A 27,891-nucleotide genomic window follows, 5' to 3' on the forward strand; every position below is an offset into this window, starting at 1 on the left:
TTTTTTTTTTCCTCCTTCTGTTTTGCATTTTGCATGCCGCGTTCTGATGAGCAGCAGCGGGATTGATTATGCCCGATGTGATGCATCAAATATTCGCCCTTGAGGGACGTGTCCGTTCATTGAACCTTGGCCGCAATACTACGAAAAAGCAATGCCAACCCGCTACTGTATGTACTTGTTTGATAGCGTACTCGTATAGTATCAAATCTCCCTCCCTTACTTGTCTAGCGCCCCCCAGCTCCAGCAACAATCTTTCCGTAGCCTCTGCAATAGTCTCTGCTAGCACTCCAACGTTGGTGTTCCAGCGGTTCAAGTCCAGTCCGGGGGGGGGGTTGATCAGCTCCCTGTTTAGATCCGATCCGCGTGCAGACACGGGCAGCCGGGGGGCCGGGTCGACAGTAGTGGGTGACAGTACAGGTACAGGTACTTTGTCTGTCACGCTGCTTTTTCCGTCCGCCCTGGTCTAGAGCACTTTGCTAGATCAATACAGGTTTTCGCATTTACATGCAGCTGAGTTCAGGGTAAGGTGGTCAGCCGAACTCGCTTTTTTGCTCAGCTTTTGCTGTCCCTGTCTCTTGTCCTGTTCCATTGATATTTCACTCCTGGCCATCAATTCCTGGCTCCTTATCAAACTCTCGGCTAAAAGCCCATCAATCACGTCTGCCCGAGATGCTGCTTGTCTCTACCTAGCCCAGCGCCACCGTTTGATCCTACCGAGCTGATGCCCGTTTCAATGCGATTCAGGAGCACACCAAAACTACCAAAGACACTATCTTAGCAACTTGGTAAACTTTTTGTCCGCTGGGGGAGCTATGGGCGTAGTTTCTCCGCAATTCTTGTTCAAACATGATCATCTGGTTCAGCATCAATCGATCAATCACATCAATTGGCTCGCAATATCAATGCAGGTCCGCCAACCTCGACTAAGGCAAAGGCAATTAACAAGCCCAAATTCCAGCACAAGTACTATGTGTACCTAGCAGTGGGAGTACCCGTCTCCCAAGTACCAGGCCTTGACGGGCACGAACAAGCAACAGCTCGCCAATCATGGCCGGGGGGCGTGTGGCTCGTCTTTTTTGCTCGTGGTGCCTGAATCGCCATGGGCCAATTCTACTCAAAGCCCAAAGGCTTCAACTACATAATCAGCGATTGCGTGCACCAATCACCTCCGGCCCGGAGCCTTATCGTGTGTCTTCTATCCTCCTTCTTCTTTCTCCCTCATGCAATGCCACGAGTTCGTCTACTGTACTGTAATGTAATGATGAGTACATGCAGCTACGGGAGACTTGGACATCTCATCAATCTTGTACCCACTTTTGAAAAAGTAGGTGAAGGGGGGGGATACACAGAGCAAACGCAGGAAATTGGCCCATTTGGGTGTACAAATATGTATCTTTTTTTTTCTTTTGTCCTTTGCTTCTCTTTCGTTTGCATGCATGCATGGAGCCAGTAGGTACATAGATACGTGCGAGTCGAATTATCCCATGTCCCAATGCCTTGATGCCCCATATTCCCCCATGTACGAGTAACGAGGATTTGCTTGGTACATACACATCCGAGCGGGTCGGCGAGAGACAACACATCAAAGCGTGGCGAGAGAAGCGTGGGGTTTGGCAAGGGAAGAGGGCCGTCGTCGGGCCCGTGAGCGGCATGATCCCTGACCGCTGAAGATGCAATTGTTTGGCTGTGGTTGATTGATTGATGCCGTGCTGTATCAATTGGATGGGGTCACGGCCAACAGCCTAATTGCTACCAAACTGCTAAAGTGCTACGGGTACGGGTAAGCAGAGCTGAGTTGCTGCCAGCCCAGTCACATCCCGTGCACACACGACACGGCGGGATATACGAGAGGCAGCTTGGGAATCGACTGATCCATTGGCTCTCCCTTTCCCAGGGCAAACGGTGGTCGCCTCCACACATGTGACTGGGCGGGTGGCCACCATCTCCGACTCCTTTTTTTTTTTCTTTCTTGTAGTATGTACAAAGACAGCAGAGGTACAGTACCGTACAAGTAGAACCTAGGAATGAATGAATTGGGTGGTAATACACGCCAAAAAAGACATGGTGCCAGAAATGTCCGTACGAGACACGACATCGACTGGGCTGGGCTCCGTAGTACGGAGCTTGTTGCCGAAATGCACGCCCGCCCGATATAGCAGCAGCGGCAGGGCATGGATTACGGAGTGCGTACTAGGTAGAGGGTAATAATAACGCAGGCTTAGTTGTCAACGCCTGTGCATGATGCGAACGTTTCCATCCTTTGCTTCCGTTATTCTTTCACCGCCACTGTCATGTACGGGTGTCGTCGTTCCGGGGGAGGAGAAGAAGAAGAAGAAAAAAAAAAGAGGGACCTATGATGCCTTTTTTCTATCCCATTTTCTTTTCATGCACCTAATAAGCAGAGCAAATGCTGGGTTGGGCAACATTTTTTCCTTTCCTTGGACAAAATGAGACAATTCATTGCTTGTGATGCTTGTACAACGGAACGAGCATCTTGCCTTGGCCGGTACCCACGCCATTACTCGAGGTACATGGCGATCTTGTACTCCCGGCCTGCCCCCCCCGTAGACAATCAATCAAACCCTCCCTCGGCCCAGATCTCACCTTTTTTTGCTCCCTCAGCGGGACATGCCTTGATTGGCTCGTGCGGCCTGAAACAAAGTTGGCGCACCTTCGTTCCCTCTTGATTGAGCCCAACGCGATGCTACCGTACCATAACGAGTACTAAGGTACATGTGCAGACAGACAGACAGACAGACACCGTGAGGTACGTACCTCGAGGGGGGGGGGGGGGGGTCTTGGTTTGCGCCATCTTCCGTGTCCCGTGTTCCGTGTCTCCCATCCCATGTCAAGCTGTGGCTGACCAGGTTCAGGTTTGTTGAGTGTGGCTGGAGAGCGAGACATTGCCGGGGACCACGCAATTTTCGCCTTCGGGGGTTCATGGCCATGGAATCGGATACACATGTGCCTCACTTATCTGGGATAAGGATAGGGTAGGCTGTTTTTTTCTTCTTCTTTTCTTTTTTGACGGGGATGCACTGCCCAGCTTTTGCGGACGAGTTTATTCGCCTTCTTGGGCCTGTTTTTTTTCTTCTTTCTTGAGTCAGAGACGAGCAAGCCGGGGAAAATGGAATCAGGTCGTCAGGTAAGCCTTGTTGGCAGTCGTAGTGAGTAGCCTGCACAAGTAAGATCCAAGGATGGAATGCTGTATCGTATAGATAGATGCAATGCCAAATTCACGACTACCGACATGGATATGCATGCACAAGTAACCCAATAAGCAGGCTCAACCTCACTCACGCAACAAAGTACTCATCCAAATCCCCCCGTACTGCATGCAGCATCAAACTTGCAAAACGAGACAAAAGTGCAACCCCATTCATCGAAATGAAACCCCCATCACAAACCAAACTCCAGCATCAAGTGATGCGAATCTCCCTCTCTGCACGAGTCGTCGATGACGATGTGGCTCCCGGGTCACAGGATGAGGACTTTTTTCGAGATACACATCACAAGCAACCAAGTCTACAGCTATGTAGTATGATGTATGATGTATGATGTAGCCACACTACCCACGGTTGGGTATGGATGGCATGGCACATGCTACTACTACTGTAAGAAGGGCTCTGGGCATGTTGGGGTAAAACGGCATCCATCCATTGGATTCGCAGCCTCTACTCCAACCAACCTGGAATGCGCTCGGTCATGTGCATCTCCACTGTCACATCAAGAGAGGGGGGAAATACAGTCCGGTATAATAACTCGCAAATGTGCTTGCAAGTTTTGAAAAGCAAAATGGAATCCATGATATCTATTGGGTACTATCGCCACGAGTTAATCATCGTCCCGTTGTTTGGGCACGGAAATATCTTCATCTCATGCAGCCTAATGCAATGCAAAGGCACAAGTTGCCCCATTCTCTCTCTTGTCCTTGCAACTACGCCCTCTCTTTTTCTCTTGTCCCCCAGCTTGCGCTTCCTATTCGCCGTGCATCAATGCCCCAATGTCTCACTTTTCGTCTTCTCCTCGGTCAACTCTTCGTTCACAAGGCAGCATCACTCGTTATTCTTGCATCCTCTTGCTCGGGCATCCCCGGCCCATCCACCACAACCCTCACCAAAAGACCTCATTCACATGTCTGCAGCCTCTCTCGCCCTTTTACCCGGAAGGAATTCACTGTGATAGCTCGTGTTACTTTGTATAAATCCGTATAGACTAGCGCGTCATCACCGAATACTACGACGGGTTCAAAGGACAAGCCTGCTTATAGCCTTCTCAGCCCCTATGCATGTCTCACAATAAACACCCATCTCATCAGCTCTTTAGACCACGTTAGGCACTCTTATCCGGCTGCGATGCGTTCTTTTCCTCCCCTTGTTTTTTTTTAAAGCCTTACGATTCTACCGTGCTGCACACTCGGAGTTTGTCACGATTCATGCACATGTCATTCTGGTCCCTCGGCAATGGACCGCCAAGCTTCCATGCAATCTCCAAGCTACACAGCCCCAAACCTTTCAACAAGGAAACAAAGGCTGTAATAACCAAATCCCAATACAAACTGTCCTTAAATCTTAACTATTCCATAACAAATCATTACTTCCAAAGCCCGGAATATTCAGTAAATCTGCACCCAACAAGGCCAACAGCCGCGGCCAGCCCACTTACAAGCACTCATTCATTGGCCAAAGTACCTGTACCTGTACGTACCTCCCAACTGTATCCAGGCGGCGCAGTTACATCCAAAGGTCCACAAAACCCACGGCGCTTCCCTCTTCCGCGTTTCATCAACCGCGTCTCAATATTAACCGCCGTTGCATTGCATCTGCTCGGATCGATCCTTGGAAATTTCACCACCCGGGCGGCTACCACAGCCGGAGTGACATTCTGTTGAAAATCACCGACATCTCGGGAGCTTAGCGTGGGCGCTTACTGGCGTTTTTGCGTCTAACTGGCCAATCACTGTTACCGTATTTTCTCATCCGCTTCCTTTCTGCGATCCGACATTGTTATGTTACAGTAAATCCATCTTACAAGGATGGATTGGATTCTGAAACGCCCGGCTTACCTTGCTTTCGGATGGCTTACAAGCCGGGGACGTGCATGAATCAAGTTATGTAGGTCTAGTATCAGAAGTGACAAGATGTAGTCAAGGTAAGCTGGTCCATGTCAGCAAAGGCTTCGAAAGGACATAGGACCGGCAGTCAGGCCAAGTCGGTCAAAGATGTGAAGAGTCTATTGAATTGAACACTGCTATGCTGATTATTTCATATGTTTTCAAGCAGAACAGGTGCTTATTATTGTAATGGCTTTGAACTGACTTGCTGTTGTAGCCCGTCATACATCAGAGTCTGGACGTTCGAGCATCCATTCAGGCATGACAAACCTCATTCAATGACACCCAACAATTATCTAATGATAAAACTTAGGCATGATATTCATCACTACCAGAATTCTTACTCAAACTTCACCTAAAGGCATTCCGTATCTTTGTTCTACGTCCCTAAGTAACTCGCTTTGTCCTTCACTTCATAACGTGAATCCCATTTACATACCTACAGAAACAGCCGTGAGCATTTCAAGACTGTTAGAGTGTATGTTAAACCACAAAGTAACCGCATCTGTATTTAATTTGAACTGGTGAACCATCTCACACATTTCGTCATCATCCTGCACCAATTCTAGAGTACTGGTTTACACAAACACAACATCGAAGTAATATAACCGCTCCAATAAACTGGATCAACGTACCCAACGTCTAAGAACAAGCCGACAAGACACGTCATACTTGTATCAGAATCAATCAAGTCGTGAAATGTGGCACCTGTCAAGACCAATCCTGTCATCATCGCAAGTCGACCCCCTGAATCGTCCCGAGTCCATCAATTGGCTGGTGCATCACGCAGTCGTGTTTCACATGGCAAATCCGGCATCAAAAGCCACATCATCAACGACACGAATCTCACAAGTCATCCAGTCTCCCGCATCGAGTAATTCTCTCAAGTCATTTCCCATCATTCATATCATCTACTATTATTCTCATGCTGATTGTTACCCGTTCCTCCCAGAAAAAACCCTGCATTGTCCCTTGCATATGCTGTACATGAAAACATTAAAAAAACATTAGTCTGCTGAAAAGGAGCCAGTCTCGTGCTCGTATTTTCCCGATCCGTAGACACGTGCGGTGCCGTTATTCGCTTCAACAGCTCCAGTAGTACGTCGAGAAGCGCGCATCAACCACGTCATCCATCCACAACTCCCTTTGCATTGCCAATCCTCGTTTCGGCCTCTGACTGTGAATGCTAGGCAGGGCGAGCAGATGTCGGTGAGCTCGCAAATGTGTAACGCGGCAAAAAAGGACTCGGCCCTTTGAGTGATAAACTCTGTTGAGATGAGCCATCATAACAATGCCAATCACGTTATTGCTTTCCTACCCCCCCCCTCGACCCCTTTAAGATATAGTGGCCTTTTGATGATGCTGAAAGTATCCTGAAAACCAACAGAAGTGGGAGCCCGTATCGGCCGTCCACGTCACCATCTCACCGGCGTCAACACAGAAGCATCACAAGTACGGAGGCACTCCGCCCATCTAGTGGAAGTAGCTGGCACCGCGAGCTGTCGGGTTTGCTGGCGTCGTCGTCGTTGGTCCGGGAGTGGACACGTAGTCCTCAAAGTAGGGATGGTTGCAAGCTTGCTTAGCAGAAATCCGTCCTGCAGGGTCGTAGACAAGCATCATCTCCAGCAGATCCAAGCCCTTATCATCGAGATTCGGGCAGAGTGCCTGTGTGTAGTCTCTCTGCCACTTGGGGAAAGAAGCCTTGAAATCGGGGTAGGATGTGACGCCGGGCCACAGGTCTTCGGTAGGGGTTCCGAGAGCACTAAGGCATGGTTAGATACGAGTTAGCCAGATGAAAACGAGATGCGCAAGCACTAAGCCTGCCAAGTCATTGCCCGGGGGGCATCTTTCTCACCGGAAAATGCGGAAGATTTCGTCAATTTCCGAGTCACCTGGGAAAAGAGGCTTGCGAGTACACATCTCGGCAAAGATGCATCCAATTGACCACATATCCACGCCAGTAGAGTACTGCCTTCCACCTAGGAGAATCTCGGGAGCTCGATACCAGAGAGTGACAACCTCGTGCGTGTAGGTTCGCAGCGGCACACCAAACGCCCGCGCCAGACCGAAATCTGCAAGCTTCAAGTTTCCCTCCTTGTCGATGAGCAGGTTCTGGGGCTTGAGATCTCGGTGTAGGACACGGTGAGAGTGGCAGTACCTGATGCCATTGCACAGGTGCATCATGAACTTGCGGATGACGGCATCGCCGAGTCCAAGTTGCTGCAGGCGAAGGGATGAGCCCTCGGGGAGAGCCTTGCCTCGACCACCATCGCTAACAGGGAGAGCCTCCATATACCTCTTGAGATCTAGATCGAGGAACTCGAAGACCAGATACAGCTTGTGGCCGTCGGAATGGACAATGTTGAGCAGTCGAAGGATGTGGGGGTCTCGCATCTCCTTGAGGAGGGAAATCTCGCGGATGGCCGTGCTCGGGACGCCCTCGTCTTCGGCCTCGAGTCGGATCTTCTTCAGGGCAACAATGCGTCCGGCATTAGCAAGGTCTCGCGCCTTGTAGACCACGCCGTAGGTGCCTGTGGGGGTGTCGATGTAATCAGCATGAGGAAGATGGGATAGAGGCAATGACATGTGAAATGAAAGGACAAGAGGATAAAGAAAGACGTGATATCAGAAAACCAACAATAATGCACATGATTGCGGCATGTCATTGGGGGGTGCGTAAGTCACAGCAACAACGTACCCTCTCCGACCTTCTCCAGCTTCTGGTAATTCTCCATGGCGGTGGTGGGCTGCAGAATCAGGTCACGAGTGGATTGGATTCAGCTGCGTCAAGAGAAGAAAAAGGAACAAGCCGATGACAAGCAGGGCCTTGTTTGTCCTTGTCCTTTTCGCCGTTGCCTTCCGTTGCCCTGCCCACAAGAAACGCGGCGTTGGTGGGAAGGGAAGAAAAAAAAAACACGGTCCTTTGGTCGCCGGGGCGAGGGGTCAACAATTGGCGGTTGCTGGCGCGGGGAGCACAAACGCGGTCAGACTCGAGCCTTTAGATGAAACAAGAGCCGAAGTTTGACTTTTGCTTCCCCGAGCTCGAGAGAGTGATGATTCCCTTTTGGTTTAGTTAGTAAGCACCTGCCAGGGGCAGCTCGAATGGTGGATGTTGACGAGCTTCGGGTTTGTTTGTTGTGTGTTTACTTTACTTTGATTTGACAACAACTGCATTCACAAAGGAGACGGGCGGCTAGCTGGGTTGGGATTAGCGCAGGTGCCCCGCCACAGGCACGGGCAAAGATGTGGCTTGGGAGATGCTTCAAGATGTTGATAAGATCTGCGTTAGCATACCGTAACTATACAAACACTGATGGTAATGAAATATCTTGGTAACAATCATTCAAAGGTTAGTAGAAACAATGTTATTGATTGAATAGTATGGGGGGAACACAACAGGTCGACCAGGTGCTGAAGGAGTGCTTCCACTTATATCAATCACATGTGACATCATCGTGGGATGCATCAAGCATGGGTGTTATGGTGAAGAGCTCTCTCGAATATCGGCATACGTAAATTCAATCGGTTGATAGTAGCAGATACTAGATAAAGCTATATTGATAGACACTAGAGGGATATATCTATTGTTGTAGAAAATAAAAATAGTAGTAGATACTCGAAAGAACTGGGATATTTTACTTACATGGCGATTGGTCACTGGTGGGATCTCTCCAAAAACATCTTCGCTCTCCATACCATCCCCACACTCGTCGTCAGTTCCATTGACTATATCTGCACGTAACCGCGGATCGATATTCTCCTGATCCCCAAACAGCTCAGCGTTTGACGCATCCCGTGGCTGCGCTGGCCCATATTGCGCGTTTTGGATGGTTTGGTGGACAGACAGGAGGCTGTCCGTGAGCCGGTGCTGGTGAATGTAGTCGAATCGACAGGCCTTGTGCCGGCGATGGCTCATTCAAATTTCTTCCCAATCAACTTTCGATGTTTGGGTATCGGCAAAACATGGTGGCAACGGATAACGGATGGTTAGGGCTCTTGATCCTGGACAAGGAGCCTGAGAAACGGCTACTACATCCACGGAAGGCGGCAGACGCGCAAATATACCCAATCCCCACACGGGGAGGTAGATCATAAAATAGCCCTCGCTCTCCATACCATTCTCATATTCATCTTCAGCCGAGGTACGGTTTATATGAGATTCATCGCTCTTGAAGATGCTTATGTAGCACATGAGTATCTTCATGTGATTCGCAACAAGCAAAACTTGTTTCATAGTATATACCTTATATAAAACATTAACCAGATTAGATACTGACAAGTTCGTCGTCAAAAGCCATCATGCCCGCTAACCCAGACCCACCAAGCTGCCCATCATTTCGCTTCCAAAGCTTCCTTTCGTCTCAAATCCAATATCTTGGACAACTTGAGCACGCCCTTCTCCCCCCATCCAGACGGACCAGCCTCTATGTCGGGACGAACGGCCACATACCAGCTCCACGCTCTTCGATCCAACTCGGCTCGCCCCAAAACGCCAGCCCAGCTCGCAAACAGCAGTCGAAGTGCTCCCAACAGCCTCCCCAAGTTCTCCTGCTTCTCATCATTCAGCGCCGCAACAGTCTTCTTACTCCCGCCGCTATCAGCGCCGGCCGAGGCAAAGCTCCGTAAGAGGTAATTCCTCGCATTTTCTGGCCGGTGAATGGCCATGCCGATTGTAGATATGGTTGGCTTCTTGTCCTCTGCGTCAAGCCCCCAGAGCGCCTCTCCAGAAAACGACGATGTCCGCCGCTGCGCTGAAAGGGCATCGTTGAGACACTCGCGCATCAGCCGCCAACGATCAGGCCCCAGCATGACTCCGCCGTACCATCGAACGAGCACAACGGTTGTGTTTATGATGTTTGATTCGCGCAAGAGCTCGAGCATGAACTTGCCGCACCCAGTCTCGCCATCATCAAACGAGGCTTCTTGTACGAGGGACGACCCGCCAAAGCTTGTCCGAATCGCCCACGCAACGTGATCCGCAGTCTTTTCTACGTCGGGATACTTGTTGAACAAGATCTTCATGAGGCCCGAGCGCATGGATGGCGACGTTATTGGAGCCGCATGCGCTACGAAAACGGATCCCTTCGAAGTCAGTTTGCTGCTCGTCGCCCATATGCTATCAGATGCCGTTGATTTCACTGCTGAAGATGACGGGCCTGCCGCATCTGCAGACGACAAAGATTGTTGCTTCTCGTCAGTCCATGTATAGCCACCTCTCTTCAGAACAGGGATTTCTCGTCCTAGAACCGAAACCTTGGGCTGACCGGTTGGTATCGGCGTCTCTCCACCCGCTGGCGCCTTTTCGATGCCAATGCTTATAGCCTTGGATCTCGAGTTTGCGCTCACCACAGCCTGAGCTAGACTCAGGCGGCTACTTGGAGGCTGCTCTGGCATCGTGAGTCGCAGCAGTTCCACCGCAAACGCAAGCACCAGGGGAGCTCTGTTAGTAACCAGGGCGGTCTCTTTGATCAGCTCCTCATCCTCGCATAGAGGTAGCGTCAACGACCCTTCGAGCTCTTCAGGCGTCATAGAGTTGTAATCCAGGTCCCGTTTGTGCATTTCAAGCTTAGGCTTCTTCCTGTCGGCTGACGCGGGCTCCTCGGCTGCCCGCTTGTTGCTCTTCTTGCCGTGCGACTTGCACGCCGTGTGAAAGCTCTTGGCAAGCTTCACGTCACCGAGGGCTTCTTCAATAGTGGATGAAGGCGCCTCGGCAATCTGCTCGATGCTGTTTGTCTCCCATGTTAGTTACCAACTAATCACCAGCGTTCACGGCGGCCGGTGTCTCGCCTTTTCAGATTCTTTGCCTGTAACGCCTTGATGTGACTCATTGCGGCCATCATGGATGCTTTGCGCGCCGTCAGCATGCGCAGCATCTCCTGTAGATCGCCATGGCCCGCCATTGCTGCGACTCCTTCTCGTGACAAGGACCGAAGCTATCAAGTCAAGCACAAACGAAGTCACTCCGCATTGCCTGCTTGTCGTTCCCCCCCCTGAGCCGTGAATGATGACGTGACGTGCCGAGCCGAGCCAGGATGGTGCAGGGTAGCGAATCTCGCACAGTTTTTGGCGATCTCGGCACCTTGATAGCGAGGGTTGGCCCCACTTTAGACCCCCCATGCACACTGTATTTGCATTTGCATTGGCTTTTTGCATCGCCGGGCGTCTTTCTGCAACGGGTCAATGCCCTCAACCCACATGATAGGTATCATTCTCACCACCTTTGGGCAAGAGGCAGAAAACTCTTCCTACCTATTGCTGGTCACGCCCTCGACGATGCTCCCTCGATGAATATCCCAACACGCCGCCTCGCCACGGCCGTGGTGGGCTTTTCACCCTTGCAATCCCGCCTTGCAAGCTCTTCCGTGCGCCAAGCTGTGAAAACTCCTCCGGCCAAAGCTCCAGCAGCTCCTCCGGCGTCCCGCGTTACGAAATCATATAAACCGTTTGTCTTCCTATATTCACTCGTATTTTCTCCATCTTGAACAAACATTGACTGACCCGAAAAGCTTTACAACAGCACACAAAAACCCAATATCTCTTCTTCAGCTCCTCCACCACCACCACCTCCTCCTCCCAAAGCAGACACTCTCCTCGACATCTGGCGCCGTGCCTGGCTCCCCCTAACCGGTGCCTCTATTCTCGCCGGCTTCCTAGGCTTCTACATCCTTGGCACCACAGTCGCAACAGTCAAGTCTTCCCCTTGCTCCTCCTCTGCCCCTTGTGAACATGCCACGCCCACCGGCCGCCCCCCCGCCCTGAGCGGCGATAATGCCGAGCAGTTCGACAAGGAGCTCAACCTCCCAGAATGGTGGATGGGCATCACCAAGCTGCGTAAGAGGCTCGCCGTCCACGCAAAGGGCACCGTGCTCGAGCTCGCCATGGGCTCCGGCCGCAACCTGGAGTACTACAACTGGGAGCCACTGAGTACCGCCGTCGAGGCTGCCAGAACCGGCAACATCCCCCCACCAAAGATCCCCCAGGGCATCACATCCTTCACAGGACTAGACATCTCCATCGACATGCTCGATGTGACCCGAAAAAGGCTCGCCAAGTCCGTTCCCCCCATGGCCGCGTCTGCGCCCATCGTGAAAGCCTCGTCCATGGCCGATCACACTGGCGGCCAGCTCTCCTTCTTGGATGGCCACGTCCGCCTCGTCAACTCGGATGCGCACCACCCTCTCCCCTCCCCCGCTCATACCGACAAATACGACACCATCATCCAGACCTTTGGCCTCTGCTCCGTCTCCGACCCCATCGCCGTGTTATCCAACCTCGCTACTGTTGTGCGACCTGGCACCGGCCGAATCATCCTGCTAGAACACGGGAAAGGCTATTACGGACTGGTGAACGGCTTGCTGGATAAGAATGCTGGAAAGCACTTTGCAAAATACGGATGCTGGTGGAACAGGGACATCGAAGCCATTGTCGAGGACGCAGTGAGTGCGACGCCTGGCCTGGAAGTGGTTAAAATCGAGCGACCAAACATCACGCAGATGGGAACCCTCGTCTGGGTCGAACTGAAAATGGTAACCTAGGACAAGACGACATGATGCTTTCATGGCTCACAGCATCGCGCGCACAATGGAGATGCGCCAGCCGCGAGCAACGAACGGGCCTGTCAAACTCACCATATACAACACTACATCATTTACACATCAGCAATTTCTTGCGACAATCGAGAGTCCCAAAAAAAATAAGCGGATCTTTCTTTTAATCAATGAGTGGTATGCTCTTTTGTATGTACACCTTTTCCCTCTTCATCTTTCAGCCGTCTCTTTCACAAGCGCTCCTGGCGTGCCCCCTTTTTTGGTTGGTTGTCATCTCATCATCCCTGAAATATAGTCAGAATCATCTAGTATATCTACAGGGGAGTGTCTCTCCACACATTTCCACATCATATGTTACAAATACAAAGCCGTCCAACGCCAGCTCCTTTTCCCTTTTGAGTATTCCCTGCTCCTTTGCGCCATCCCAATGATAACATTAATAATAATAAAGAAAAAAATCAACAAGCGTCTAGCAGACAATCGAGTTCGTCTATCTCGATGCTCTCGGCGCCCTTGCCCCATTCGAATAGTTTGTTTAATCTTAACCAAGCTTCGGTATCATCTTCTTTCCGACCAGCGGATATGCTCGGCTTGATGGAGGGGCTAGCTAGAAATATGGTGGCCGCGCTGGGACGGCTATCGGCAAACCACGCATCGTCCCGATAGAAATCCATGGTGGCGACACTGTGACGCTCAACAGTTTCCGGCTGAGGAACTTCGGCGTTAAGCTTGCGCTTCTGCAGGCCGTCTGCAGTCTGTGTGAACTCGCGCTCATCCTTCTCGAGAGGAGGGGAGTTGTTACGGGGTCCGAGGACAAGTCTGCTTCGCTGGGAAGAGAACGATCCGATGGGGGTCATGGGCATCGCACCATCGTCATCGGCATTATCAAACTCGGTGGCTGATAGATCCACCTCAGGAGAGGGGCTCAGTTCTCGCCGTCTCGCCTCGATGTCTTCTGAGCCAGAATCCTCGGTGAGAGAGACTGAAGGGGTGAGAGAGGCAGCCTGAAGACTTGCGTTGAAGTCGGGGAGCGTTTGCCTGGGCTGAGTGGTGAGGAAATAATAGGTGCGTCGTGGGTGTACTGTCTCAAGCTCTTTACCTAGCGGGCAAGGAGCTGAGGCAGACCAGCAAGTTCGCTTCATGTAGGAAGCGAGGCGGGACGAGATAATGGCGCACGGGTTCGCAGATCTATGATGGCATTGTCAGCATGGCCGGAAGTGATCGACAAAGGGAAGGAAGACCTACTGTTGTACAGATGTAAGCGACTGGGTAAGGACAGTCGCCAGCTCCTTGATCAGATGAGGGCGGTTGCCAGTCTCCTGCAGTTGGACAACAACAGCCTCGACAATGTCGTCCTTGATGCTCTCGAGATCGATCTTGTGTGTTGTTGCGTCGGCATCCGTCATCTCCTCGCTGATGGCACGGATGGGCGACGGAGGCGGGGTATTCTCAATAGCCATGGCCTCTGCGGCATGGGATCTTTTGAGGCGCTTGTTGGGGTGTGCTTCTTCTGGAGATTCCGAGCGCGAGGCACTTCTGGACGCCGGCGTCGCTGAGGCTGAGGATGAAGCGGCGCGGGAGGCACTCTTCGATGAGGCAGCGCGCGAGGCATGCGTGACGGGGATGTGAATGCCCAGACTGGGCAGGGAAAGCGATTTGCGGCGCGTGTTGTAAGGCATGGTGTATAACGGTGACGATGTTGAATGCGTGTTGTATTATTGGGGGTATTAAAGGTAAAGGTACTGTGTAATTGGATTGGTGGACGTAATAATGCAAGACGTAAATGGCGGTGGCAAAGAAGAAAGAGAGAAGGAGAAGAGTGTGGATATGGGATCGACTACAGGCTGGCTCGCACAGGACAGGCAGCAGACGACGGAGTCACGGGGGATGACGATGCTTTGTTTGTTTTGGATGGTGTTTAGGAAGATTGTATGAAGGTATCCAAACATCCCGAGGGAGGCAGAATTGTCTCGGCAGCAAGTCGGGGGGGCGGTCTGCGGTCTACGAGGCGGATGGGAAGGAATGATGGGGGGGGGAGGCACCGAGCAAAAGAAGCCGGACAAAAAGCTCAGGCGATTTTTTTTTTTGGCGTTGGCGGGCCAGGAAAAAAAAAGAGGCAGCAAGCACGAGAGCTTGAACTTTTTTTTCTTTCCCCTCGGATCCTATTGGCCAGAGCCCCCCGTCACGGCTGCCGAAGTGGGGGGCGCTAAACGTCAGTGCCCGCACAGACCACTCGCTGTTGCAGCCACGGCTTTGAGGCAAGCACGACCCACCGCAGTGGACGTCCAAGCCTCCAAGGCGCCTGGCACGAAAATGGCAAGAGCGACTTCTGTTTGCAGGCACTTGCAGTGGGGTTTGGCGAGGAGCTGGTGGGGAGGCGCCTGCCAGAGACTGCAACAATGGCCACTCTGTGGTTGGTCCGCAGCTCGGCACTCAGGCACTATAAAGAGATAGTGGGGAATTTTTTTGGATTTTCTTTTTTTTTTCGCCTTTGCCTTTGCCTTTGCTTTTTTTGCCTGCCCACTGCCACCACTGCTACTCGACGGGGATACCCCTGCCCGATGAGGTAAAAAAAAATTAAAACAAGCTGCACTTTTTTTTTTCAGGGTATGGGGGACCACATAAAATGATGGAGACGGTTCAAGTTGGCATCGTGGCCGGACTGCTTCTAGAACCAAAGGGACGCGAATAAAACGGAGATTCGGTATTCGAAGTAGTGGACGTCATGGCCGCGGGTGATCTGACAGTATATTCGCTCATTGGGCTGGAGGCGCTTGCAATTGACGATGCATCAAGTTCGCAGTAATTAATATTTTCTTCGTTTTTTTGTGCGTGTGTATATGCAAGTGTGAGTGGGCGCGCGCACACTGGGGAGGGGAAGAAAAAAAAGAAAGGAAAAAAAATTAATTAAAATACCACTGTGTTCCAGGGTCTGGCATGTGCTGAGACACCCCCAGAGCAATCACGGAGTACGGAGTAATACTCCATATCTGTACCGCTCACTCACATACATGCGATTCCCTGCTGTCGATTTTTTTTGCTCCCCCCTGCGATGAGGCATGGGGGCGCCCCCTCAAGGGTCCTAGTGGGGCTGCAAAAGCGCCCTAAGCGATCAAGACGCAGCGGCGAAAAAAAAAAAAAGAAAAAAGAGCGTTTGAGTCGTCTTTCCGGTGTAAGTCGTGTGAGAGGTGGAGAGGACGTTCGATTCTCGTATGGAGCTCGACGCGCTGGACCCCAGGCTTGCCGAAATGAGGCCTTAACCGCTGATGACATTCTGCAGGCATTGAGGCACTAGGTCCTGTCCTGCAGCGCGTCCTGCAAGAGCGTCGAGAATCAACGGGTCAAGTTTGATGCAAGCTGCTTTGCTAGTCCAAAAAGCAAAGGAAAACAAAAAAAACAGAAGCCGTACTTGTACAGTAGTCGATCACCTGATCTATTACACCGCCTACCTTGGGCAGAGCTTTGGGCACCTTTTTTTTTTTTTGTACGTGTACGAGTACGGTCAATGGGCTTCCATTAGTACCATCTTTTTGCTGCTTACAGTGGCCGCAACGTGCAGATTGATGCCCGTTGACCTGCAGAGCTATCCAATTCCCGCGTCATGTGTTGCTGTGCTGCCGCTGCAATTGGGCCAATGGCTCGGAACGAGGCAGACGGACGTTGGCGGCGTGCATTGGCCACTGGTTGTACCTGCAAGGCCTCTGTCTCGTGTGGTACGACTTGCGTCCTCGCATGTTGAGCGAGACACGCATCGCGATAAGTGTCTCACCGGGTTCCACAAGCCTCTTCATGACAATCAAACGGTCTGCACATGTCTCAGTTGCCAAATCTCATCCCTCCCTTGACGGCGTACTCGTCTTTGTCGCAGACGGGCCACCCTGTGACGACGCACTCGTTCTTCTCCTTGCCGCCGTCCAGGCCGTTCCATCTTAGCCCTTTGCCCAACCCCAATGTCCACCAGAGGCCCCAGTATCCCTCCTCGAACACCTTCATCCACAGCTGCACAATGGGCAAACGTAGCCAGACGGCGTAGTACCTCCACCAGTGGACGGTGTAGCCCACTATCACGGAGGGATCCATGACCACCGGGGCGCCGCCCGTGTTATTGGTAATGGCCAAGGGCAGCAGTGTGCACTCGGATATGATGCACTCCGGGGGCTGCTGGAAGCGAAGCGTGTCCGCGTCCCAGTCGGCACTCTTGCTGCGCAGAGGCGGGTCGAGCAGCATGTCTCCATCGAGAACCACGATGCCGTTCCAGCAGGTGCCGACCTCGAGCACGCGCCCCTCGCGTACGGATCTCCTGTCTCTCTCTGACGCGAAGAAGGGCCAGAAGCCGCTAGCAGTTCTCCCACAGCGATCGCGGAGCACCCACGTGTCGTACAACGTTGCGCCGTCCATGTCAATGCTGCACGCCATCCGCCTCTTCCCTGGCTTGGTCACCGTGTGCGACAAGGGGGACTCGGCATGTGGACCATTGACATCATCTCCTCCCACGGCCGCCAACAGCTTCAGGACGTCGGTGTGATGATACACAACGTCGTTTAGCACAATCACGTTTTCGAACCGCCTGTTGAGCTGGCCGAGAGGCTCCAGGGCGCCGTTGCGGAGGTTTGCCATGTACCCCATCCTGTGCCTGATGCTGTGCCAGGGGTTTTCGGGCGGATCCCCGCGCAGGTCGGTCGTGATGTTGACGTTGTGCGCCACCTTGCGCTTGGTGAGCTCGCGGCCAAAGTGCAGCAGCTTGCTGGCGGTGTTGTCCTCGCTGTCATTCTCCGTCAAGGATACGTATACGTTGGCGCGGCCCAGCGTGTCGATGAGCTCGAGCGTCTGCGAGGTCCACGAGTCCAGTATCGCGTCGTTGTTCCAGAAGGAGGCGGCGATGAAGTAGCTCGCATTCTGGGCCCTATGTGCTTGTAGTGTCGGCGAAGAGGCCACAATGGACGATGCGGTTGGGAAGGGCGATGCGATGCCTTTCGTGTAAGCCCACAAGCTGAAGAGTGCACCGCACAGCCAAATCAGCGGCTTGAGCAATCCTCGCCCTGTCCCAGCCCCGCTGGCCCTCTGCGACGAAGAAGATGCCCCATTGGACGGCAGCAGGAAGCTGCTCCTCCTCTTGCGCCTCTTGGCCGCGTAGGACGGTGAAAAGTGCTGCCAGGCGGCGAGTATCACCCTGGCCGGTATGTAGACGAGGACGATGGCGAGGTAGACGCTGAGCGGCCCGGAATTGTGCGTGAAGATGATGGGGCAGAGGCGGAAGTAGAGCGTGGGAAGCACCACGAGGTAGAGACGATGGTGGCTTCTGGCGTGGCGGATGAGGGCCGAGATGCGGCTGTGGGCGGTCAGGCCGTGGCTGGTGAGACGGTGGCTGGAGTGGCCATGGTGGTCGTCACGGGGCTTGTCGAGGCTGCTGTCGTCGTCGGTGTCTTTGTCGTGGCTGCGGTTGCGGTTGTGGTGGGAGTCGAGGCTGATGATGGAATCTGTCATTGCGGATTTGAAGCTGGTGGGAGAGGTCGAAGAGGGGTGGAGACGGAGATTACATGATGTGTGTAGCTCTGGTGCCTTGGGGCTCTAGTAGAGAGTAATGGCGGCGTAGTGCAACGCTACTCCGTCGTTGGAGATGGGGGGGTTTGAAGCTACCCTGCAATGGGATAGAATGAACCAATTCAACTTCATCTTACTGTACCTATGCCAATAATTCTAGGGATTTACCTGTTGGACATGAGTCTAGTTTATCTCGAGAGGACTCTTCAAGATCGCCGTTGGCCGCATTATCTCCGAGTACGCAATGCAAGCATTCTGCATACCCTCGATCCCTTACGCCCTAATCCACCCATCCCATACCCATCAAGAACTACTCGTCGGAATATAATTCCCAAAGCAAGTTCCTAGGTAGATACCAAAACCCCCAAGACTCACTCGCTACCAGCTCGGCCGACAATAGCCAACCACTAAACTCAATCTGTCCAATAGCTTATCAAAGCATCCTCCAAAACGACATGACGAAATCACCACAAGGGCGCGCAGTCCTCCGTTCATCCACTCGGCATGGAGTCCGCAGCCCCCTTAGCCGAAGCTGTACCAGTAGGTAAGAGTCATATACATGCATCGACTAATCCAGAGGCCGCGTCCGGAGTAATATATAGAGTAATATATTAGTAGCACCCTCATGTGAAAGCAAATGTATATATAAGAGGCTACCACCGAATTCTTGGACCCAAATCATCATCACCATCACCACATCTTCAAGTTCAAAACCCCAACCGCCCGCAATGGAGCTCCCCTTCGTCACCCTCGACGTCTTCACCCGCACCCGCTTCCGCGGCAACCCCCTCGCCGTCGTCACCATCCCCGCCGGCGTCCCCAAGCCCACCCAGGACCAGAAACAAATCGTCGCCCGCGAGTTCAACCTCTCCGAGACCGTCTTCATCCACGACGTCGCCGACCCGGAGACCAACCACTCCCGCCAGATCGACATCTTCCTCACCACCGCCGAGATCCCCTTCGCCGGCCACCCCACCATCGGCGCCGCCGTCTCCCTGCTCCGGGGCTCCCCCCACCCCGTCACCGAGCTCGTCACAAAGGCCGGCCGCATCGCCGTCACCCGCACCGGCGAGGATTCCGCCACGGCCACCGTCCCGCACAAAGTCCACCTGCACGCCGCCACCCTCGCCTCCTACGCCGGCATCACCGCCGCCCAGCTGCAGGCCAACGACGCCATTCGCGAGTTGGAGCTCGCCGCCCCCATCTTCAGCCTCGTCAAGGGCGTCAGCTTTGCCCTCGTCGAGCTGCCGTCGCTGGAGCTGCTTGCCGACGTCACCGCTGGCCACAAGTTCAATGCCGAGGGCTTCCTCGACGAGGACTGGCAGACCGGCTTCATCGGCCGCTTCTACTACGTCCGCACCGGCTCCTCGACTGCCGATGGCGTTCCCGTCGTTCAGCTGCGCACGCGCATGATGGCCGAGGGCTTCGAAGATCCCGCCACCGGCGCCGCCTCGAGCTGTCTGGCCGCCTATCTTAGCACCCAAGGCGGTGACAAGCAGACGACACCCGCAAGACGGTACGACTTCACCCAGGGCGTCGAGATGGGCAAGGAGAGCGCCATCCAGGTCGACGTCAACCTCAAGGACGGTGCCCTCGACACAGTCATCCTTGGCGGCCCAGCAGTCCAAGTCATGCGTGGACATGTTCAAATTGAGTAGAGTCACTGCTTAACCCTTCAAGATAACTTGTTCGAGAACCATTCATTTCGCATTGTCCATCATCTTATCGCCTCTGAAATGTCCATCATGATTGTCATCCTAATCCCAATGTTATCCGGAGAGGTCATGAACCTCGATGCTCCCATATGCGCCGTGATAGTCTCGCCGCCCCGCATCGAAAAGCTATTTATCGTACATCAATACAAAGTATTACATTTATGCCGTCCGCTCGAGTCCCCGCTCCCTCCTGTGCCTAGCCGAGGAAAACTGAATCCGAACTTTTCTTTGACAATCACTATTTTCCCTTTCCGTCTAATTCCCAAGAAAACCAAAAAAAGGACAAGTGTAAATATGAAAAAAAAAAGAGAGAGGAAGAAAAAGAACAAATCAATAGGCGTATCCCTTGCTCCGACGCACCAAACTTATGCGATTAGCTTCATGCTCAGCTCCACCGTAGCTTCGTGGCTTCGTAGCGAATCCCCATTACCCCTGCCGATGTAAACTATACCCGTTGAAGAACTGAGGCGAATCGTTCGGCAACCTGATGGAATATTGGTCAGTTCTCTTTCCTTTGTGTCAATTGTTGAAATAGCAAACATACCTCTGGTGTCGATCTGATAAAGGGGAGATCGAAGAACATGTTCTTCTCGTTTTTGCACAGCTCCACAACTGTGTATATAAGTCCCCAGGGCTGGGGCCAGAAGCCCACCAGTCGCTCTAGGAGGATTCGGGTAATCTCCTGTCGAATGTCCGACTCTTCGGGGTCGTTCATGTCTTTCCCAAAGATGTACTGAATGAGCTGACTGAAGAATTCGGTGTGGGGGTTGGGGAATCTCAGCTGGTTCACCATGCTGGCTATCAGATAATATCTGGCGTCCGCAGGCAGTTCGTGCACCAGCAGAGACAGCAGGGCAACCTCTGGTTCGCTTCCTGAAATGGGCGAACTGGTAACCGGCGGCGACTGCTCAGTGGCATGATGGGCGGCATATATCACAACTGCGCCAATAATCTGAGCATTCGCCGCAATGGCCACGTGTCCAAACGTGGTCTCGGTCGGCGTGTTCGAAGTGATTGTGTGGGCAATCTGTGCCACTGCCTCCTCTGCTGGGCCGTTTTGGAAGACTTGGTCCAGCATGCTCAAGAGCCCAGCTTCCGTCAGGATTGCAACAGCATCATCTACGAGGCCGGGGTATGTCCTCAGCTCGTCTACCCGATCGCCTTTGAGGTTATCAAGGGGCTTTCCGTAGTTTTGCTGTGGAGTAGCGGTCAGGACTGTGTTGATCAGCTGGATGCAATGCGTTGGGATGCCGGCGCAGAACCGGACGTGATTGGCCGCTAGAAAGTCGGGGAAATCGTGGTGTAGAATGACAAACAACTTTACGGTCCCCCTGGACAGGTCTTTGCCAGCGTCGGTAACATTGAATGCCTTGAGCTGCTCGCTCACGCAACCAAGCAACTGGCAAACTAGATCGGCAAAGGCCTTCCATCCTGCATTGTCTGCTAGCTGCAGCAACACGGGCATGAAGGCTCGATGCTGGACAAGCAGCAGCCACCCAAACACAAATCCAGGAAGAGATTGCGGGCCGATGGTCTCCAGTCTGGAAGCCAGTCTCAGCATCACGTCGCGGCGGTCTTCATCTGGCAGATCCTCACAGATGGAGTATATCTCATGGAAGAGCGTCGAGTAGAGGCGGAAGAAGACCCTTTGATTAAGGTGTTCTCCTCGTTTGACGTGATGGTGGTTCAGTACCAAGGACACCAGGACCAAGACTGAGTCCAAAAAGGCTGCGCGTGACACCGGCGTTTCAGTATTCATGCTAGCAAAAGAGCCGATGAATTTGGCCAGAGCATCGATCGCCATGTAAGCATCACCGATGGCCCCTGTGTGCAGAATGTGCTCATAACGCTCGACCGAAAGGTCGATGCCGATGCGCACGAAGAAGAAGAAGTCGTCGCGGTTGCGAATAACGTGCCTTGCGTGCAGCTGCTGGATGAAAATCGCCGTAGCCTTGCTGGAGGCGTTGTGATTGTTACACAGGTGCACCCACTCCTCAAAGACGTACTCCAGCTGATCTTGCTGAATTGACTGTTCCTCTAGGCTAGAAGGTCCCTGTGGTGGTTGAGCAGGAACCGAGCCCATCAGCTTGTTCTTCAGCCGCTGGCCGGTAGCCGAGCTTGGTTCTTCGCAGATCCAGGTCCATGCCGCCTCGAGTGTGCGGATAAAGTCGGCATACAGAGCAATCGGTCGGTGGTTGAGGATGGTAAGGTCGAGCATGTGCTCGAGAAACTCGAGCGAATTGTCCTTGCGGGCTTCCAAGACTTTGGACATTGCGAGATCAATGTTTCGCCAATCAAGGAGATCAGTTCGGATCAATGCTGCGAGCAGAGGCAGGCTTAGGAAATTGGGTCCAGGCTGCTGGGCGAACAAAGAGCGGACTCGACTGTTCAGGGCTGGGCCAGAAATCTTTCGAAGAGTCTCTAGAACGTGAACAAGGCTCTCAAGCGTCAAGTTGTCCTCAACCTGTTGGAAGATGAGCGAGCTGATCTGCTCGGCGGCATAAATGGCAAACTCCTCCGAGTTTTGAGACGTCTTGATGATGAGCTGCACAAGTGCATCGACGACGTCGAGGACGGGGTGCGGCCTGGGCAAGCCCACGAAATGATCCTCTCGAGCCTCTCCAGCCACGCGCAATAATTCCTGTAGCAGCTTGTTGACCCGCTCTGCCAAACCTCGAACATCCATTTGAAAGCCAGCAGCTCGCCCGTTGCCCATCGCATTGGCAGCGGCAAGGTTATGAACTGGAGCGTAGGGCTGTAGTTGTGCGCCAAGCTGTTGGATCGAAGGCGTCTCTGCGGGAGTAGGTATGTTAGGCATGCCACTATATGTCTCCTGCAAAACTTCGTTTGCCAACGACCTGGTGGCCTCTGAGGCGGATGGTGCGTGGGATGCCACCGTGGAAGAAGTGGTGCGAGGTTGTCTGGCGAAATCTTCGTAGATGGCCATCTGTTCAGCATTCAGGCCACCGGGCCTTGGCTGTATCTTGTAAGGACTCGGAATCGTCATGGCCCATCGGTTGATTCCTGTCGGGTGATACGGCTCGTTTGGCTGCTGAAGACGATGACGTCTCCTGTGCTCCATGTCATTTTCCAGCATCTCCTCAATCTCCGGCACGGCTCGCTCCTCAGCCTGCTTTTCAATGATGCTGCAGGCCAAGTCGAGATTGGAGTTGACACACATGATGATGGTGCCCTCAGGAAGACCCGAAGGTAGGTCGTTGGCAAGACTCCTCATGTAGTTGGTCAAGTTTGCTCGTAGGGGCTCCTTGGACGTGACGAGAGCCAGGCTGCCGGCAGTGGCCTTTACCATGTTAATAGCAGATGTTCGGACGCGGTTCTCATCCGGTTCAGCAATGAAATCTTTCCGGATCATCTGCTGGGTTGATATGGCAGCAATAGTGACGGATCTATCGACGACTGGTTGTATAATATCCTGAAGGGCGCGTGTGAGAGCCGTCCGAACAATCTCGTGCAGTCTGCTGGTGCTGACCACCATCTCATTGGTGGGAGGGATGGTGATGAGCGGCCCGAGGTCTGGGATAGTTGGAACCTGAGGGGATAGCCCGGGCCCAACTGCCGACCCGATTCCATTTAATGACAGGCTCTCGAAAGCTTCGAGCTGCTCCTGGACAAGCACGTCCGACTCCTCCAAGATGGGTCTATTGAGAATTTCTCCAGAGGGTTCGATGCTCTTGTGATCTAGGTTCAAACCCTTGCATAATACCTCGATTTCGAACTTGAGATTGAGCTTCAGCTCTGCGTGATGATAGAGCTCTATCAAGAGATGGATAATGTCCATGAGCCAGGGATTGGGAGGTTTGAAAACTGCCGAGGTTGCGCTTTGGGTCAGGACCTTGCAAACAAATGGGATGACAACAATCAGCCGCTTGGTATCATGTGCCTCGATAAGCAGCTGTTTAAACGCAATGTTTCTGTGCTTTATCGGATAATCTCGAGCCAGGGTAAGGAGACCAAGCCACCCTCCAAGGTTTTTAAGATGTGATCTCTCTGTGGAGTTTTGCAGAGTCGCCTCAGAATTGAGCATCCTAGACACACTGATAAACGTCTCGCGGAGAACTTCGGCCCAGAGGATCTTGTCTTCAAACAATTTCACGAGCTCCAGGTACACATGATGGTAGTTTGGTTGCATCTTGGCGCGTTCCTCGACGAGATGGCTGGCAAACCACTGCTGGTATCTTTGTTCGAGCATGTCGCGAAGCTCAATACACATGGACTGTATCGTGTTTTCAGTGATGTTATTCAGGACAAACTGGATCTTGCCTTGCGTCTCATCATCTGGATCTTCAAACTCAACTTCTTGAGAAGGGGGGTCGACACTGATGGCTGTGAATGCCGGTGCAGGGCGGTCAATGCTTGCCTGCTCATCGCCGTTTGCATTCGCAAAGGAATCGTTAGGGAATCCCGCTCCATGCGGCGTGCCTGATCCGTTACGAGCGCGCGCAAGCTCCTCTTCGTGATCTCGAACAATCTCCTCCGCTTTCTTGAACGCCTCTGTTCCCTGAAGACCCGGGATCTGTAGTAGCTGTTTGCAAAACCCTGGCCATTCTCTGAGACGTACCAAGAGCTGCATCAGTGCCTGGAGACCAAACTTGAACATGGCATCATCGGGCGAATGATCCCTCACCGCCTCCAAAATCATTCCGAGGCCTATCTTAAGGGGCAGATCGGAAATTAGTTTGTGGGAAATGATGCCTCCGAAAAGAACTGCGGTCGTGGCAAGGGCTTCGAGGGGATAGTCCACATAATGGTTGTACTCATCAAAAAGACCGTGAATCATGCAGGAAAATACGTCTTGATCGAGCTGATCCCGTGAATGCTTGTAGCGGTCTAGGATCTCAACAATCGTGCGAACCTGTATCTCGTCACCGTACATCTTTTTATAATGCTCCTCCATCTTGCTGTTGGCTGCCTGCGGCAGAGCATTTCCATCCTTGCCATTTGCATCGATGATATCATCATACCCCTCTCCGTAGTTGATCAATCGAGGGTACGCAGTGATGCAGTGGCGCTGGACGAGAATGAGATCGAGAACCGGCGCCTTAGGCAGGAAATCCTCAAGAATCTGCAACAACGCCGAAACAGTCCGCACCTGAAGACTGGTACTTGTTTTCACGGGCGGTTGACCATCTGGTGGCCTCTGAAACTGAATCTCCAGATTGGCCTTGATCATGAGAAATTGCAACAAAGTTCGAGCAATCTCGTTACTCCGATCGGCATTGTATTGCGCCCATTTCGACAAGTCCAAGTAGCCCTCTGCGTGGGCAAAGGCGGCGAGATCGATTCCGAAGCCATTTGGAAGATAAACCAGCTCTTCCAACCAGTTGTGCTTGGCGGCGTGGTCGAATATCAGAGGAAGATCAACAGGCTTAACCGCATGCGCATCAATAAGCCGTTGAATAACCCAGTCCTTGTCTTTCTTCCAAAGGCTATCGAGAACGAAGTCATACTCCGGCGAGCGCTTGTACAAAAACGTTTCGAAAAGGGAGTTCAGGGTGTCAATCGCCATGGCAGCCCAGGATTGTCTGGGAACTTCAAAAGCGGACACGAGGAAAATGTCAAGGTTAGGAACGACAACTTCTTGGAATAATCGTTTTGCCTCGACACTCTGCGAAGCATGCACAGAATTTAGAGCAACGTTGAAGATTGCTGACAGCGCCGCCACGGATACAAGAGGATGTTTGACGACGGCAGCGGCCCGTTCTTGTACGTTGGGTGCGGAGTTTGCGTAATCTTCGAATGTAATGCTTCGCTGGAGATGGGGGATTGTGGTGGCGTCAAGTTGGTCGGGCCCCAAGGAAGCGTAGGCGCTAACAAAAGACAGCTGTGCCTCTGGCTCGCTCCAAGAACCACCCCACAACCGCTGAATGTCGAATTTATTGACTGGATCCTCGGCAATGGGCAAAAGAGCCTTGTAAAGCCGTAAAAATTGAGCAGATGAGATGCGTGCCGACGGCTGATCGAAAGAGAGGACGACTTCTTCCCACACAAAAGGCTTGGGGACGTGGCGTAGGAGGGCGTTGACGAGGATGATGGGATCATGTGGAGGATTTTGGCTGATGGTGGTGTATGTGAGCGCGGCAGAGACTTGCTCAGGGGTGAGCTGGATGTTGTTGGGACGGCCTCGCAAGAAAGAGGAACACGATTCCTCGTCCTTTGTAAATTCCGGTCCAACTTTTTGGATATAGCGAGCCAACGAGTTTGCGGGCCGATCGGCTACAACTCTACTGATATCGAGGGCCGCCAGAACTTCAGACGGAGGCGCTTGGTCCACAGACAAGTAGCGCTTAGCAACGGAGTTTTGAAGGTCTCGGCGGGAGGCTGCGTTGAAACTCGGCGGATAGTATTGCAAAAACCTGTCGATGATGAGCGAGATAAAGGCGGGCGATAGGTCAGCGTGGGCTTCGATCTCTGGCCGAGAGATGATGTCCATGAAGGTGGGGAAATTAGTCGACAGGATAGCATCCGCTGTGTTGAGAAGAATGGTCAGCCGAATATATTAAGCGATGGGGGAAAGAAAGACCATAACATGGCGTTGTAGATTACGGCCGTACCTTTCGTTTTCAAATCAGGCCGAGACCCGAGTTTAAATGCCAAAGCTAACAGAGTCTTTTCCAAAGCATCGAGCTTGAAGTGCTCCATAAACGTCGACAAGTCGAATTCGCGGAATATGTCTTCCGTGCCGCTCTCGACGGACTCTGCTATTTTTGTTGCTTGGTCGACATCGTGTGCAATCTTGCGCATCTCACCGACGAGAATGTGGTAGTTGCCAGGGTTGGCGACCTGCCTGTTGAGACCGGGGAAGATCTGAGGTGCGTTGCCCGCCACCAACCGGGTGAAGTATTTGGAAAAGACCTCCATGCCGTGTTCATCGATAAGCTATCATCGGCCACGAGGGTTAAAATCCTGCCAGAGTGTAGAGCCGATGCCGGGACTCACCTTTCTCAATTGCTCGACTTGCAGCTCCCACTTGGCGCGATCCTTATCTTCCTTGATGGTACTGAGCAAGAGATAGACTTGGGCGACGACAATTTTCGTCAGGGAGTTGGCCCCCGTTGGACTGCTTGTGCTGGGGCTTGCGCCAGCACTGAGGATACCAGTGTGCGACGGATGAGGTGAATGATTACTGCCAGTTTGAAGAGTCTGCGCAGGATTTGGTGAGAATGATCCCGCTCTTTGTGGAGGGACCATGGAGGGTTATATGCGGCGGTCGAGATTGAATACTGTGGCGTCTGCCAAAGGGCCAAAGGCAGGGCTGCGTATGCGAGGAGGGGAAATTGACGGTTATCAGCGAACAGTACTGAGAGGTTTTCCTACATGGGCGGGGGGGTTTGAGGCGTTGGAACAAGGAGCGGTCGATTGTGGTGACGAGACGCAGCTTTCGAGCCGAAGCTTTGGTGGGCGAGAACCGGGCGAAGCTTCTTGGTGCGGGACGACCACAAGTGGGTTGGGTTCACGTGAAAGACGCTCGGAGTCGTGCTGCAAATGCCGGATTGCCAGGTGCAAGGAATTAGGGTTTTGGGGAGGCGGAGGTTTGCGGTCTGGCAGCGGCCGAGCGGCTGGGCGAACAAGGGCGGCGAGATGAGATTGAGCGTCTGGAGTCTCGTTGGATGCTGCAAGATGGAGTAAGAGAGGCTCCGGTGTACCGCAGAAAGAATCGTTATTCGCCTTGTCTTGGACAGGGTGGCAGCCCGCGTTGGGCTGGGCATCAGGTACTCTGTACTGATACGGTGCGCAATCTCACGTGACCAGCCGTGCCCGCCCGTTTCCCGGCCAACGCTCGTCAGCCACTGCAAACAAAGCGACGGCCTGTTACAGCGCTGTGGCCGTATCTTACAGCGTTTACACCCCATAACCAACCATACCCCTACCCACATCCGCACCTTGCATCCGCGAACGCTTGCTACTGCGCGTTGGACTTCCAAATTCCAGAGAGCGCCCAAGCGTTTCACCTTAT

At 52.8% G+C, this 27,891-nt stretch overlaps 6 protein-coding genes across 6 annotated transcripts, besides 4 other annotated features; 2 read left to right on the forward strand and 4 right to left on the reverse strand.

Annotated features, from left to right (window-relative positions):
• Positions 1–6,586: 6,586 nt before the first annotated feature.
• Positions 6,587–6,875: a sequence feature (Protein overlapping with rRNA (Triagg1_5779, KAK4072734.1) was converted to a misc_feature.).
• A 93-nt stretch (positions 6,876–6,968) lies between these two features.
• Positions 6,969–7,644: a sequence feature (Protein overlapping with rRNA (Triagg1_5779, KAK4072734.1) was converted to a misc_feature.).
• A 167-nt stretch (positions 7,645–7,811) lies between these two features.
• Positions 7,812–7,860: a sequence feature (Protein overlapping with rRNA (Triagg1_5779, KAK4072734.1) was converted to a misc_feature.).
• Positions 7,861–8,756: 896 nt separating this feature from the next.
• Positions 8,757–9,029: a sequence feature (Protein overlapping with rRNA (Triagg1_5779, KAK4072734.1) was converted to a misc_feature.).
• A 416-nt stretch (positions 9,030–9,445) lies between these two features.
• Positions 9,446–11,013, reverse strand: Triagg1_5780 (uncharacterized protein; the record flags this gene model as incomplete). The annotated part of the gene is made up of 2 exons (XM_062900331.1): positions 9,446–10,838; positions 10,925–11,013. The coding sequence occupies 2 exons, from the start codon at positions 11,011–11,013 to the stop codon at positions 9,446–9,448; spliced, it is 1,482 nt and encodes a 493-aa protein (XP_062755292.1).
• A 384-nt stretch (positions 11,014–11,397) lies between these two features.
• On the forward strand, positions 11,398–12,648 carry Triagg1_5781 (uncharacterized protein; the record flags this gene model as incomplete). Its single annotated transcript, XM_062900332.1, has 2 exons — positions 11,398–11,577; positions 11,620–12,648. The coding sequence occupies 2 exons, from the start codon at positions 11,398–11,400 to the stop codon at positions 12,646–12,648; spliced, it is 1,209 nt and encodes a 402-aa protein (XP_062755293.1).
• Positions 12,649–13,118: 470 nt separating this feature from the next.
• Positions 13,119–14,339, reverse strand: Triagg1_5782 (uncharacterized protein; the record flags this gene model as incomplete). The annotated part of the gene is made up of 2 exons (XM_062900333.1): positions 13,119–13,848; positions 13,906–14,339. The coding sequence occupies 2 exons, from the start codon at positions 14,337–14,339 to the stop codon at positions 13,119–13,121; spliced, it is 1,164 nt and encodes a 387-aa protein (XP_062755294.1).
• A 2,137-nt stretch (positions 14,340–16,476) lies between these two features.
• On the reverse strand, positions 16,477–18,144 carry Triagg1_5783 (CAZyme family GT69; the record flags this gene model as incomplete). Its single annotated transcript, XM_062900334.1, has 1 exon — positions 16,477–18,144. The coding sequence occupies one exon, from the start codon at positions 18,142–18,144 to the stop codon at positions 16,477–16,479; it is 1,668 nt and encodes a 555-aa protein (XP_062755295.1).
• Positions 18,145–18,929: 785 nt separating this feature from the next.
• Triagg1_5784 (uncharacterized protein) lies at positions 18,930–19,859 on the forward strand (the record flags this gene model as incomplete). The annotated part of the gene is made up of 1 exon (XM_062900335.1): positions 18,930–19,859. The coding sequence occupies one exon, from the start codon at positions 18,930–18,932 to the stop codon at positions 19,857–19,859; it is 930 nt and encodes a 309-aa protein (XP_062755296.1).
• A 502-nt stretch (positions 19,860–20,361) lies between these two features.
• Positions 20,362–27,824, reverse strand: Triagg1_5785 (transcriptional regulator family: CCR4-Not complex component, Not1; the record flags this gene model as incomplete). Its single annotated transcript, XM_062900336.1, has 6 exons — positions 20,362–20,400; positions 20,461–26,402; positions 26,489–26,813; positions 26,874–27,021; positions 27,252–27,724; positions 27,795–27,824. The coding sequence occupies 6 exons, from the start codon at positions 27,822–27,824 to the stop codon at positions 20,362–20,364; spliced, it is 6,957 nt and encodes a 2,318-aa protein (XP_062755297.1).
• Between the last annotated feature and the right edge of the window lie 67 nt (positions 27,825–27,891).

This window comes from Trichoderma aggressivum (assembly GCF_033847375.1).
Source record: "Trichoderma aggressivum f. europaeum strain CBS 100526 chromosome Unknown scaffold_021, whole genome shotgun sequence".
Classification (NCBI taxonomy): domain Eukaryota; kingdom Fungi; phylum Ascomycota; class Sordariomycetes; order Hypocreales; family Hypocreaceae; genus Trichoderma; species Trichoderma aggressivum.